Genomic DNA, 13,684 nt, shown 5'->3' on the forward strand with positions numbered 1-13,684 from the left:
CCACTTCCACTAGACCCCTGTAGCCACACCCTCACAGTGGCAGGCACAGGAGGTAAGGTGTGTTCTGCGGGCAGTGAACCCAAGAAAAGCTGGCTGGACCAGACGGTGTGACTGGGAGGGTGCTGAGGGACTGTGCAGACCAACTGGCTGGTGTGTTCACCAACATATTCAACCAGTCCTATCCCAGTGCTTGATTCCACCCTGCCTGAAGTCCTCCACAATCATTCCTCTACCAAAAAAGACCACTGCCAGCACCCCTAACGACTACCGACCAGTGGCACTGGACACCTATCATCATGAAGTGTTTTGAGAAACTGGTCCGGAGTCACATCACAACAAGCCTGCCCACCCACTTTTGACTCCCACCAGTTTGCATACAGAGCAAACAGGGCTACAGAAGATGGCTATTGCCACGGCTCTCCCACACCACACTTACACACGTGGAACAGAGAGGGAATTACGCCAGGCTGCTCTTCATAGACTTCGCTCTGCTTTCAACACGATCATACCAAGCAGACTGGTCACCAAACTGATGGACTTAGGGCTCTCACAGCAAATCTGCTACTGGATCAGAAATTTCCTGACAGACCGCTCCCAGAGGGTTAGAGTAGGATCCCATCTCTTCCTCAGCTCTCAGCATCAGCATCGGCTCACCGCAGGGCTGCGTGTTGAGCCCCCTACTCTACACCATCTATACCCATGACTGCACTCCCACCCACCCAGCAATGCCATCATTAAGTTTTGCAGATGATACAACCCGTGGTGGGGGCTCATCTCAGGAGGAGATGAGACTGCATACAGGGAGGAGGTGCAAAGGCTGTCGACATGGTGCACCTTGAACAATCCTTGTCCTCAACACCTCCAAGACAAAAGAGCTGATAGTCGACTATAGGAGGAAAAATCGGACATGCAGCCTATTGCCATCAATGGGGAGAGAGTGGAGAGGGTATCAGACTTCAGCTTCCTGGGCACTCACATCGAGGGAGGACCTTTCCTGGACCAGAAACACCATTGCCACTGCTGAAAAAGGCACAACAGAGGCTGTATTTCCTGAGGTTACTCAGGAAGAACAAATTAAAAAAGAAACTGTTAGTGTCCTTTTACCGCTGCTCTGTGGAGTCAGTGCTAAAGCTATGGCATCTCGCTGTGGTTTGCCAGCTGCACGGCAGCAGAAAGAAAGGTACTCCAGAGGGTCATTAACACAGCGCAAAAAGTAATTGGGCTGCTCTCTTCCACCTCTTGAGGACATTTATAAAACACGCTGCCTCAGAAAAGCACCAGTATCCTCAGAGACTCAACACACCCTGGTTACCACCTATTTGAACTGTTGCCCTCAGGGAGACGCTTTAGGACCATCATAGCAAAAACAGACAGGCTGAGAAACAGCTTCCATCCCAGAGCCATCATAGCACTTAACAATGCACAAAACTGACCTGTATTTGTCTCTCTGTTGTGTTATATGTCTTGTGTTTTTATAGTGTAAATATGTATATATATATGTTCAATCTATATTTGTATTGTTTTTGTGTCTGAGAGCTGCTACCTCAATTTCGTTGTACTTGTGCAATGACAAATAAATATATTCTATTCTATTCTATTCTATTCTATCTTGAGGAGCTTGCGTCTGCGTAACTTGGCAACGTAACGTCACACAAGTTCAAGCCAAGTTCTCGACTATGGAGAGAAGTGCCGCGATTGGCGCAGGTCCATTCTCGTTCCGCGGCTGGATTGGATTACTGAGAATGCCTGGATTTGAAAGGCAAGGATTGGCCGACGAGACCCGAGCGGTCCTGCTCCAAGTAGGTATTTGCCCTTTACGCACTGAAATGCGTAGATTCCTTGATTCCCTGAATCTTTTAATGTGTTATGCACCGTGGAGGGTAAAATATCCAAATCCCTTCCTATCTTTCTTTGAGAAACTATGTTTTTAAAAATTTAGTAACAGTAATTTGCTCACGCATTTGTTGGCAAACTGGCAATCCTCTGCCCATTTTTGCTCCTAAAGGACTAAGCCTTTCCTGGATGCTGCTTTTTTTTACCAAATTATGATTACAATGACCTGTTGATCACTTGTTTCAAATCACATCATTATTTAATTATTCTACCTCATTACTACCCCTAAATTGCCCCCGTCCCGACTTTTTTTGGAATGTGTTGCAGGCCTGAATGGCAGGAATGGATGTATATTTACAAATCAAATGAAGTTGACCAGACAAAGCATGAAATATCTTGTGTTCATACTGTCTGCAATGAAATACAAGTCAAGGTATTAATCACTGCTTTCTTTTTTTATTTGCAATTTCCATACCGTCCCAACTTTGTCAGATTTGGGGTTGTAGTAGATAATACATGAAAGCTTATGATGATGTTATATGGTAAAATACATGAAATATACAGAATCAATAGTGGAGAGCCAGCATTGAAAGTATTAATTGTAAAACAGCTTAGTGGGTAAACAGTGGATAGGCAGAGCAGTGAAGCAATTGGCATTTGTTTAAATTCAGCGTCAAAACGGTTTATCTTTGGTTAGCAGAGATCCCCAGAGGTCTAATTTGAAAATCTTCGAGCAATTGACCTCTTTTTTTCGATACAACTCTGCTGGTTCGGAAAGCTTCACTTCCCCGTCACTATTACAGTCACGCGAACGATTCATTAAAAGCAAAAGCATAGCTGTCAAAAAGTAATATTTCCCATTTGTTATTCCGTTTAAGTTGATAAAAAAAAACTTCGACCTAGCTGTTTCCTTATTATTCCGCACATAGAGGACACATGTTTTCGGTCTAGCGTGGAGGTCACATGGTTCCTGTAAAGCAGTGGTCACCAAACTTTTTTGGCCAAAGATCACAAACTCTGCCTTGGTGACAGGCAAGATCTACCTATTGAGGCGTTGAGAGAAAAAGACTGTCCAGACTGTACTTACAACTTAACTTTTTATTTAGCCTAATTGTAATTGAGTGAAATTAAACACTTTGGTCCAGCTTTCAAATTGATGTGACCAAGAACACACTAAATCACTTAATTTCAGTGCAACATAAAAAGGAAAATATTTGTTAACCGCACAATATGAACAAGAAAAAACACATTTGCAATGAGCAGGCTGGATATGAACTGCTTTATTTATCAACTCAAGTTACAACACAACACTGACAATCTTTGTTTTCAGATCATTTGACAGTTGTTTTGAGGCCCCCATGTTGCCACTCTTCAGAGGAGAATCAAGGAGAAGCACATCTTGCAATTGGCTACCTTAGATAGTTTTTCTAATGATTGAATGGACCTTTCTATGGAATTGAAGGCTTAACAAGCTAATCAGACTAATTATGTGTTGCAATTATTCAGTATTGAGTAGTTACAGGTATTCAAATCATGAAAATGATTAGGGTGCCTAAATATTTGCACAGCCTATTTTTCACATTTGATTTAATTTCAAATACTGCTACACTAAATATCTTTGTCTGGAAAACACCCCAGTACTCAGTGTTAAATAGATAATGAATAATATACCACTGTGATCTTTTTTAGGTGAAGACAGAGTAAATTATCATGCAGCCTCAGAGGGTGCCAAAACTTTTAATACGACAGTATGCGTGCATATTAATATTTCGAAAACCAACACGGTAATTGGAATGAAGTGGGAGTGGCAGATAACTGACATAAGCGCAAACGTACTCATGTAACGTCACCTTTAACATTAATATTTAGAAACACGTTGCAGTGTTAAACGAGTCGTCGACAAATATCTGTCTCGAAAACCGTTCATTTGGGTAAGTTGTTGGAAAACGTTAATCTATAAATAGACTTAGGATATCGGTGTATTTAACAAACTGGCCGATAATCAAGATAACAACGACATCCAAGAGAGCTCGAGGATGTTATGCACGCGAGTTGAGCCTAGTTGCGAGCTGTCAGACTGTTGGAAATCTCTCTACATTGGTCAGACATTCTGCAACTTTACCCAATCCGACTGAACATGTTGAACTCTTCGACAGTACCTGACAATGACCAACAAACACCAACTGCTGGCGCACACTGACCCAACTGTCGGTGTTTGTTGGCGTTTGTTGAAGAATGTTGGCATTTGACGGGGCAGTGTGCAAGCTGCTTTAGAAGGGGCATTTAGTGGGAAGGCCTGAATTTGTGAGAAATCGTTGGTGATTACGTTCATATCAACTCTACGGACATCCTCAGATTTAAATAGCTGGCGTTCATGAATTAGGCGGAGATCTTTTCTGACGTTGGTCTTCCGAAGTCCGTTAGAAAACATTTCAGAAGACACTTCAGAAAATGTTCAATTTTTTTTTTTTTTTTTTTTCTGTATTTGAAAAAATAAATAATTTGGAGATCGACAGGGAAGGTCTTCGAGATCGACACGTCGATCGCGATCGACAGGTTGGCGACCTCTGCTGTAAAGAGTGCAGCTGGAGCTTGCAGTGTTCGACATGTATGTCTATGGTTACGCCAGCCTAAATAAGACTGCCGGTTTTTGCCAATGGCGGCCGGCGACTGCTGAAAACATGTCACAGTAAGAGTCCTTACTGAAACTGTGGCTACAACGCTCGTTATGAACGGTATGAATCGTTGACAATGACAATTGACAACGAACGTTATTGAAAAGTAATTTATAATTTGCATGTCTGACTGTCGTATTTACAGTAATTGAAGATTATAAGTCAAGGCAAGTTTATTGTCATATCAGCGATACACAGTAGGCCCTACAGTACAGAGTCGAGATGAAATTACGTCTTCCTTGGACCATGATGCAACTATATGGTTACGATTTGGTAAAATAAAACCAAAAATCAAAGATAATGTTGAAAATATTACAAAAACATGAGCACAATGGGGAGTGCATTGGAGCAGTGGTGTCTCTGGCACAATAAACCTACTTGCTCAATGCATCTAAGCACAAACGCACCTCATCAATGAAATCACACGTGCACACATTAATTACAGCATTACAGCACAGGGGTCATCAAGCAGTATACAATCAATGTGGTCTGCAACTGTAATAACACATAAAAAGTAAAATTATAGAGCAGGGAAACCCGTATCATTCCCCGCCATCTGCAGCTGGCTGTGCGTAACGACGAGGAGTTTTAAGATGCTCGGCGCAGTCACCATCGCACATGGTGGTGTGCTGATCAACATCCAGGCTGTGCTGCTGCCCAAGAAGTCCAAATCAAATCATCCAGTAACTCAGGGGTTTAAAAGTTGGATTTCTTTGCTGCTAAGCACTTTGAGCATCATTGTTTTGTATGAAAGGTGCAAATAAATATTATTACAAATAAAGTTTATCATTAGATGCAGAACTATCTTTCATTTGGGCAAACGTGTCAAAAAGTTCACCAATTAATTTGCAATTGATAGCATAGCAAGTGCATTTAACCTCTGTTGCTCCATGGTATTGCGTGTTAATGTCTTCAACATTTCTTTTTCACACAGCAGGGGTCATTGGCTTAGTGATTATGATTTCCATCAGTAACACCAGCAGTGCAATGTTTTTCTCTTGAACCACTCAAGATTGAAGGAATGTTTTTTTGTCCTTTCCAGACTGAATGAAGTTGAAAATCTTTTCAGGTTATTCAATTCATGTGTATTAGATGTCAAATTGGCTAAATGTTAGATAAACTATTATGATAACTTCATGAATACTAGAGCTAGAGCAGGCTATGAGTAGGCTATGTTTGCTTGTACAAATATACAGAAAATGTCTTTGATGTTATGAGGGTGCTGATATATTAAGCAAATGTTTAAAAATGTCACATATGAATCTTTTTTTTTTTTTTTTTTATGTATTTCGTGTGCACATGTAACCAGTCAAGCGACCTTGACTGAAATAAATGGTCAGTGGTCAGTGATTTAACTATTGTGTCCATATTTGTCTGTACATCTTTCAGGTGTGGTAGTGTATTCTGAAACTGCTATGCATTAATGCTTCCCTCCAAGAGAGGGCCAAAAATGTCGACGTTGACGGGACGAATTTGAATCAATCTCTTCTTTTTATTGAGCTCTTCATTCTTTGTGTGCACATCTTTCAAATGTGGTAGTGTATTATAGAAGCGAACGGTGCACGCATGATGCTTCCCTTCGAGATTTCAAATGTCTGAGCCTCTGGGCTTTAGTGCCGTAAGAAAGGAGGAATGCGTTTCGTGTTATGGTGACATATTTCTCTGAACAATTGCGAAATTGGTGCAGTTTGATGTGCTACACTAAGGCATAGAAATAAAGCTTTAGGCTAACAGCGCTATTGGTGCAGTGGGGCGATGTGTTACGTCTACACATACGTTTTTAGAGCATTAAAGGTCAGACTGCTTTACCGCTATATGGATGAAACTTGTACTCTGAATTTTTACCGTCTCCCATTCAGATATCGTGACCGGAAATGACATGTATTTAGGCTAATTTCACGCTGCTTGCATCTCCAGTAATCAGCCAGACCTTCTTGCTGGAAACTGGTCGGTGTTTGGGCGTGCTTTGACTGTAACTATTAGTCTCTGGGCTATCAAGCGTAACGTTAGATTTAGTAAGTATCTTATGCAAACGCCAGGGTGAGTTGTTATTTGTTTTTTTCTATTCTTGCTGAGTGGATTGACCTAGAAACATCTCCGTACCTGCCGTAGGAACCTATGATAACTGCTTAACTTTTAGGCACGCATGATCTAACGTTAGCTGGTTCACATAGCCTGCTAACGTGTTTAGTTTTCTGTTTATTTGATTTGTTACACATTTAATTTAATTTGCTTATGCAGACAATGAGATTGTCTTCGACTTCTTATCAGACAATGCACTCGGTACATGTCATATGAACACTTCATTTGTGATGCATAACATGAGTTATTCCAGTCTTCCTGTCTGGTAGTTTTAGCTAGCCAGCTACCTAGCTAAACCAACTAACCCACAGCATGATAATTGAGCGTGATGCATTAGCCTTACAAGCAAGTGTTTGTATTTCGGGGACTTATGTTGATGTATTTTGTTGAGCTGTCAAAAATGTGTGTGCAGTATGGGATTTCCTAAGATTTGTGTGGCTTGTTAGTGGAAGTAGGCATGACTTTTCAAGTTTTATGGCTGGGTTGCTCTGTAGATGTTTGTTCATGTGATTATTTTATTGAATTACCGCAATGTGCCTAGCAGACTAAGATCATTTTTTTTTTAAATAAAAAAAGACCGGAAAATTATTTCGCTAATCAGAATGTTTTGTCCCCCACCCTATAGGCTACAATGATTCGCAGATCCAGGATCAGTGTACGGCCAAATGTGCGGCCTGTCAGCCGACCAACAATAACTTCCCAGGACACATCTAAGAAGAACCAGGACTTCTCTCCCCATGCGTCTGTAGGCTCAGAACTGACTGAACCAGCACCAGAGCAGCCTTTGTTTACTCCTGCTGAAGCATGCAAGACAAGTACACAGAAGCCGGAGCTCGAGATGGCTGCTTCTTGCCAGTGAGTCATTGTTTTGTAAATAACACAGATTATTTGCAAATATTTACTATGCTTTTGGCAATACCACTGATTATTTTCATAGATTTCATTTGACAGCTTCTAGGTCGGCCTGCTTCAGTCTCTAGGTGCATCATAATATGTTCAGAATGGACAGTAATTCAGTGGGTTATGCACTTCTATGTGTTAAGTTGTGTGTGTAAATAGTTTGCCTGTCGTGTGTGTGTTTGTGTGTGTGTTCGTGATTCATATTTAATTCTGTGTTTTATGAAGTTGATTGAATCATTCAGGACAGAGAGTAGGTCATCTTGTATATTTTTAGCTGTGAAAATCTCCCTATGAATGGACAGACCTTGTTTACATAAGTTATGAGCTTTGAGTCCCGTCATTGTATTGCCCCGGCAGTGCATACTCCCACGCAACATGTCTATTCGATTCCAGTGTCCTGCATAAAGTTGTCGATTAAATTGAAGATGTCTTCACCTATTGTACAGGTAGGATAGGGGTGACGGAACAAAAAAATGTACAGTGATGAACAGTGTCTTGGTGATGGAGGTAGACCAATAGATTAGATAGGTTTGCAACATCTGTTGACTCATTGACTTGCAGAGATTAGAACTCGCTGCTTTTCACGTGATGGACTCGGACTAGAGATGATGTGTTCAGACATTGTATCAATGCGGCACGGCAGTGTTGTCGGAAAGTGGGATCATGTGTAATCTATTTGCCCCAGTCAAGCATTCTGAACTTGACTTAGAATAGTTCATTTTGATGAATAAAAAAAATATATATACAAAACAATATACAATTCTGTGTCCCGCGCACCTCCTTGAGACAGTCCGCACACCCCACTTTGGGGAAACCCTGGGCATAATGAAAGGAAGATAGGAAGGAAGGGAAAAGGTAAAGGTACAAGATGTTTCATTGCTCCGTCGTTCGTCGAGGGTTAAGCAAAAACATCAGTCACCTGAGGGAGACCGCATTCACATAACTTGATTACAGTATATTGTTACAATTGTTTTATTTTATTAGGAATTAATGTTGTCTTGATGTGTGTAATTTAGAAATTAAAATGTATCATACACGAAAACACCTTATTTGTGTTGCGTTCCCTACTATCTGCAATAGGTCTTGGAATGATTAAAAGTTGTTGTCTGAATCCTGTTGAGCAATATTTTATTTTGTAGTGTGGGTGTTGAAAATAACAAGTACTTATTCAGTTCTGTTTTGTGTCCCAATGGCATGGCATTAAAAGGCATCTCCCCGTGCCTCTTGAGTGACCACTTGTGATTGGATCTGACTGTCCTGCTGGATCTCACTTCCCTGCTCTATATGCAAATGACCATGTATATCATAGTCATATTCTTCATCAGTGTGTGTAGCCTACGTGACCTTAGCCTGCATTAATATTTGTGTTTGGGTCATTAGCCTGTTTACCTTTCAAATAGCCTACATTCTACATCTCACGGTTTCATACGAATGGACCTGTGTATCACTAACGGGGGTTCATTTAAGGCGGGTTTTAAGAATCATAAGGATAGGCTACTTTTTTTGTAATGCACTTTCAGATTATTTAGCATGACAGTGTCACGAATAGAGCCTTGCTTCACAAAAGATTATTCACTGTCAGTAAATCCAAGGTGTATATTAATAACAAAAACATGATGCTAACCTTTTAGCATACACAAATATTTGCTGACCTGACGATTCAACCTTTCTGAAGCATTAGCATTGTGAGCCTAGCTGCTATATAGCTTCGGCTACAAGAGTTTGTGCTACTGTCAAACACAATAATTCTCTCCTTCGCTTACACAAACACAAAGCAATAGCCTAACTTCACAAAATATAGTAATAACTAGTGCTGTCAGTTTAACGCGTTAATAACGGCGTTAACGCAAACACATTTTAACGCCGTTAATTTTTTTATCGCAAGATTTTTTTTTTTTTTAAGATTAACATTCTTTTTGGCCTCGCAAACTGTGTAGTAGGCTAACGTTACGGTTTGAGTGAATGGTGAGCGCGATATGCCGAAATGGATGATAAAAAGCTTCAGAATGGAAAGTTTACTTTTAAAAGTTGTGTTGTGCAAAAGAAGCGAGCTTCACTGTTGTCTGAAAATGGCAACAGGCAGCTGGCTGAAAGCAAAGAAGTAGTAGGCTTACCTTTTATTGGTAACCTAACTGTTACAGTTCATTGTTTCTGAAATAAGAGGCCTAACTGCTATGTTCCCAGCAAACTTGGAAAAAAGAAAATATTAAGCCATGGTTGAACTGCACTATAGGCTGAGTCCTTGTTTACCTGAAATGTGCACTTTATAATTTAATTTTGTACCACCCTGTTTGGCAATGTTGGTTTTCAATAAAATAAAACATTTGCATAAAGCAAGCCAATCCACTTTTCTATGTTGATAAGGGCATTCAAATAAAAAATAAAATGATGGAAAAAATACATAAACGAAGGGACATTTAGAATAGATAAAAATTGCGATTAATCGCGATTAATTTTGAGTTAACTATGACATAAATGCGATTAAATATTTTAATCGTTTGACAGCACTAGTAATAACGTATATATACTCTTTCCATTATTCTTGAATTATGGTATTTATTGTCTGAAGACAGATAGGACCGCTTTACAGGCCAAGTAAAGGGATGCAAGGAAGTTAGAGTGCACATGCAGGTGATCACGTGTTTGAGCTCATGTAATTGATCACGTGTTTGAGCTCATCTAATTGATCACGTGTTTGAGCTCATCTAATTGATCACGTGTTTGAGCTCATCTAATTGATCACGTGTTTGAGCTCATGTCATTGATTACGTGTTTGAGCTCATCTAATTGATCACGTGTTTGGGCTCATGTCATTGATTACGTGTTTGGGCTCATGTAATTGATCACGTGTTTTGAGCTAGTCTAATTGATCACGTGTTTGGGCTTATCTAATTGCACTCCTGCTGTGAGTGGGTGGTTGTTTGGGATTGGTGCGATTGGTGGTTGCTCTGAGCTGTGGCTTCTAGCTCCTCCTTCGTCACAGACTTTATTCACTTTTTAACTATTTCTGTTGTTTGCTGGAGACCAAGAGATTTGGGGATTTTGGTGTATTTTGTCACTTTTATAAATGTATGTTTTGGTGTTAATCTATCTTCAGCTTGTGTGCAGAAAGTGAATTGTGTGCGTGTCCGCAGAGACGCCATTAATTGATTATCTTATCTTAATTGAATACACCTGAGGCTATATTGCCATTATTATACTATTGATATATATTAAGAGAGGAAGTGTATCATTTTCAGTGTGTGGCTTTAATTCGTAGCTTAAGAGACGGCCCCGTCTTTCAGCAGCAGCAGTAAGTAAGTTAGCCTTTAGTGCTCCCCTACCCGATCCATCTCCATGCAGTAGACAATCTCCACTACCCGATTCATCTCCAGACAATCTTTAGGGCTCAGCTACCTGATTCATCTCCAGACAGTAGACAATCTTTAGGGCTCCGCTACCCGACTCATCTCCAGACAGTACACAATCTTGTGGCATAAGTTCATAAGTAACACACACACACGCACACACGCACACACACACGCACACGCACACGCACACGCACGCACACACACACGCTCGCTCATTTACCAGAAACGGGCTAATCTGCACATAGGGCCCAATTCTCCCATGTGCGCAAGTTAAAAATGTTTAAAAAAAATAAATAAAATAAATTGAAGCGTGCAGCTACGCCCTCTTCAGCCTCTGCGTATCCTCCCCTTAGACTTAAATTACGATTTCACCAACATGAAGGCAGTAAGGCACTTTGGGTGAAGCAGACTTTAAAGTTTAAAGTTTCAGGTGTTGTGTAGCAACCCATTACTTGCTGACTTCAAGTTACAATTATTTCTGTTACGTTAAATGACCAGACTACTTGCGGAATGATTTGAAAGATGTGAATTAGAAGAACAGCGGTCATTTCATTTTTCGCAGCGGTCATTATACAGAAATGACAGACCTGTTGGGTGGCCCATGCAGACGCCTGGATGAACAACTTTCAAGCCACAGTAATCATCCTGTAGGTACAATAGGCACATCCTCACATGGACGCCACCAATTAATGTAAGGCCGTTACCTTGGGAACGGGTGCCAAATAAATGTGGGGGCAATTGTGCATAAATAATAATACTCTCGTAACGAGAGCCACCAAGTTAATTTTGGCACAATTCTGACAACAGCACCAATATACCAATTGGACTGGCATGATTACTCAACACAACAAATGGGGGTGTTGGACAAAGTGTGGCACCTACCGTAGTGGTCAAAATTAAGATCAGTCTCATAAAATATAACTTTCATTCATAATTTATTCAATAGCCAAGACCAAAATGACCATATCAATAGCTCACAAGGGTCAAAAGTTTGGGAATTCTGAAGAGTAGAGGTTGGTAGCATTCATTCTTGTGCAACTTTAAAAAGACCAGCATATAATCAGAATAATTTATTTACAAATTATTAAAAGTAAAACACAAAATATGTGATCTAATTTGGTGCACTTAACTGATGAACTAAGGGGGAGTGACGATGATGGGTGCAGTTGTTGTTAAGTTATTTATATGCATGCATATATGTTAGTGTATGTATGTGTTCATACATCCTACTAGTACCCTCAAAGTGTACAAAATCTATTTTTCAAACTTTATTTTTGTGTTTGATAACTTCTAGCTTTAGGACTGATGAGTGAGGTTGTTGTACCAGCCTGAGTGAAACACTCTGTTCGTTAATCGATCCCTTGGTGACCTAGTACCATAAACAATCGTTTCTGACAAATGGAATCACAATGCACTGGGAATCGCAACCATTTAATTAACATGTTTGAGAAGGGCAAAGGGGAGTGGGGACCCCCCCCCTTCATTCAGATAGGCCTTCATATGAATTTCTGTTTATTACCTTGTGATATGGATAATAATGTTTGATCTTACAAGAGAGAACTGTTTTTGTTTTATGGTACAGTACCTGAATTATCCTGTTGGCCAAATTGGTTTTAATGTGAAACATTGTGAACATTTTTATAGAAGTTGTCTTTACAATGCAGTAGGCTACAAAATATAGTAGTAAGACATAAGCCAACTGCTGGGTAATCTTCTTCGAAAAAAGACTTATTATGTAATGTAAACAGCTGTTTAATAAAAAGTTGAATGGAAAATAGAGCTCAAATCTGAGTGCTTGTATATATGAATGAAAAACATGAAGGCCGAGATGCATTGTAATCAGTAATTGTTCAGTTCAGAATTGTTACCTTTCGAATTGTGAGGCCAGGGAAGATTCGTACCTGTAATATCTAGCCTAGCTCCGTCCACCTGTTGCTCCCAGCTCAATTTTCGCTGTGATTACAGTCTGGAACTTATGTTTGCAAGATGAAACGATGGGCCAAGAAGCGTGACTGTGCCGTCTTGTATGTCCTTGGTCAGTGAAAACAACCCAAACGTGTTTTTGTTTATAGGATATAGGGCCGTTTTCTCGCCTTCTAATGACACAGTCATGACCAATTTTTTTTGAGATTTGACACATTTCTGTTTTCTGAGGGGTTCTTTTTGAGGTAGAACATTAATATATTTGTGACATTTGTAACAGTTTTCTCTATATATTTACCAACAGTAGAGCTCGACCGATAAATCTGTTTGCTGATGTCAGTCAATATGTATGAGTCACTCCATGCCAAATCACCTACACCCTCGAAGGTCATGCCATGGATTTTCATGAAGAAATTCAGATAATTTGTCTGCCACAAATGTAATAACCAATTTCCCACAAATGTAATTATTAGTGTACTAATTTCTTATATATAACTTCATTATTATTGTAATAATTTATTACATTTGTGGGAAATTAGTTATGTTACTTTATTGAAGTACCTATTTTTGCATTAAGTTTTTACATGTATGGGAAGTTTAACTTATTAATTCAATTCAATGTTATTTATATAGCGCCATAACAATACAATTGTCTCAAGGTGCTTTACAGAGCCCAGAGCCTGGACCCCCTTAGTGCAAGCACAATGGCAGCAAGGGCAAGGAAAAACTCCCTGTTAGTTAGGAAGGAACCTTAAGCAGAACCACGGCACATAAGTGGGGACCCATCTGCTTGAGGTCGGCCAGGTGGATATAGGAAGGGGGGGGGGTGGGGGTAGGGTTGTGTGGCAGAAGGGGAAGGGAAACAACCAGTGTTACACAGCATGCATTTGGTAGATCTACATGATATATATACAGACATAC

The 13,684-nt window shown here is 40.1% G+C and overlaps 1 protein-coding gene across 6 annotated transcripts in view; it reads left to right on the plus strand.

Annotated features, from left to right (window-relative positions):
- The first annotated feature begins 5,747 nt into the window (after nt 1–5,747).
- Nucleotides 5,748–13,684, plus strand: part of LOC105902445 (transcription factor TFIIIB component B'' homolog) — a 60,692-nt gene continuing 52,755 nt past the window's right edge. For 3 of the 6 annotated variants that reach the window (XM_012830033.3, XM_031577958.2, XM_012830035.3), the window contains exons 1-2: nt 5,750–6,548; nt 7,216–7,445. In XM_012830033.3, the coding sequence (XP_012685487.2) occupies nt 7,222–7,445 (224 nt within the window). In that variant the 5' untranslated portion in view covers nt 5,750–6,548; nt 7,216–7,221. Of the gene's footprint in view, nt 6,549–7,215; nt 7,446–13,684 lie in introns of all 6 variants that reach the window. The other 3 variants (XM_031577960.2, XM_031577959.2, XM_012830034.3) reach the window with 3 other exon arrangements.

Source organism: Clupea harengus, chromosome 12, assembly GCF_900700415.2.
Source record: "Clupea harengus chromosome 12, Ch_v2.0.2, whole genome shotgun sequence".
NCBI lineage: Eukaryota > Metazoa > Chordata > Actinopteri > Clupeiformes > Clupeidae > Clupea > Clupea harengus.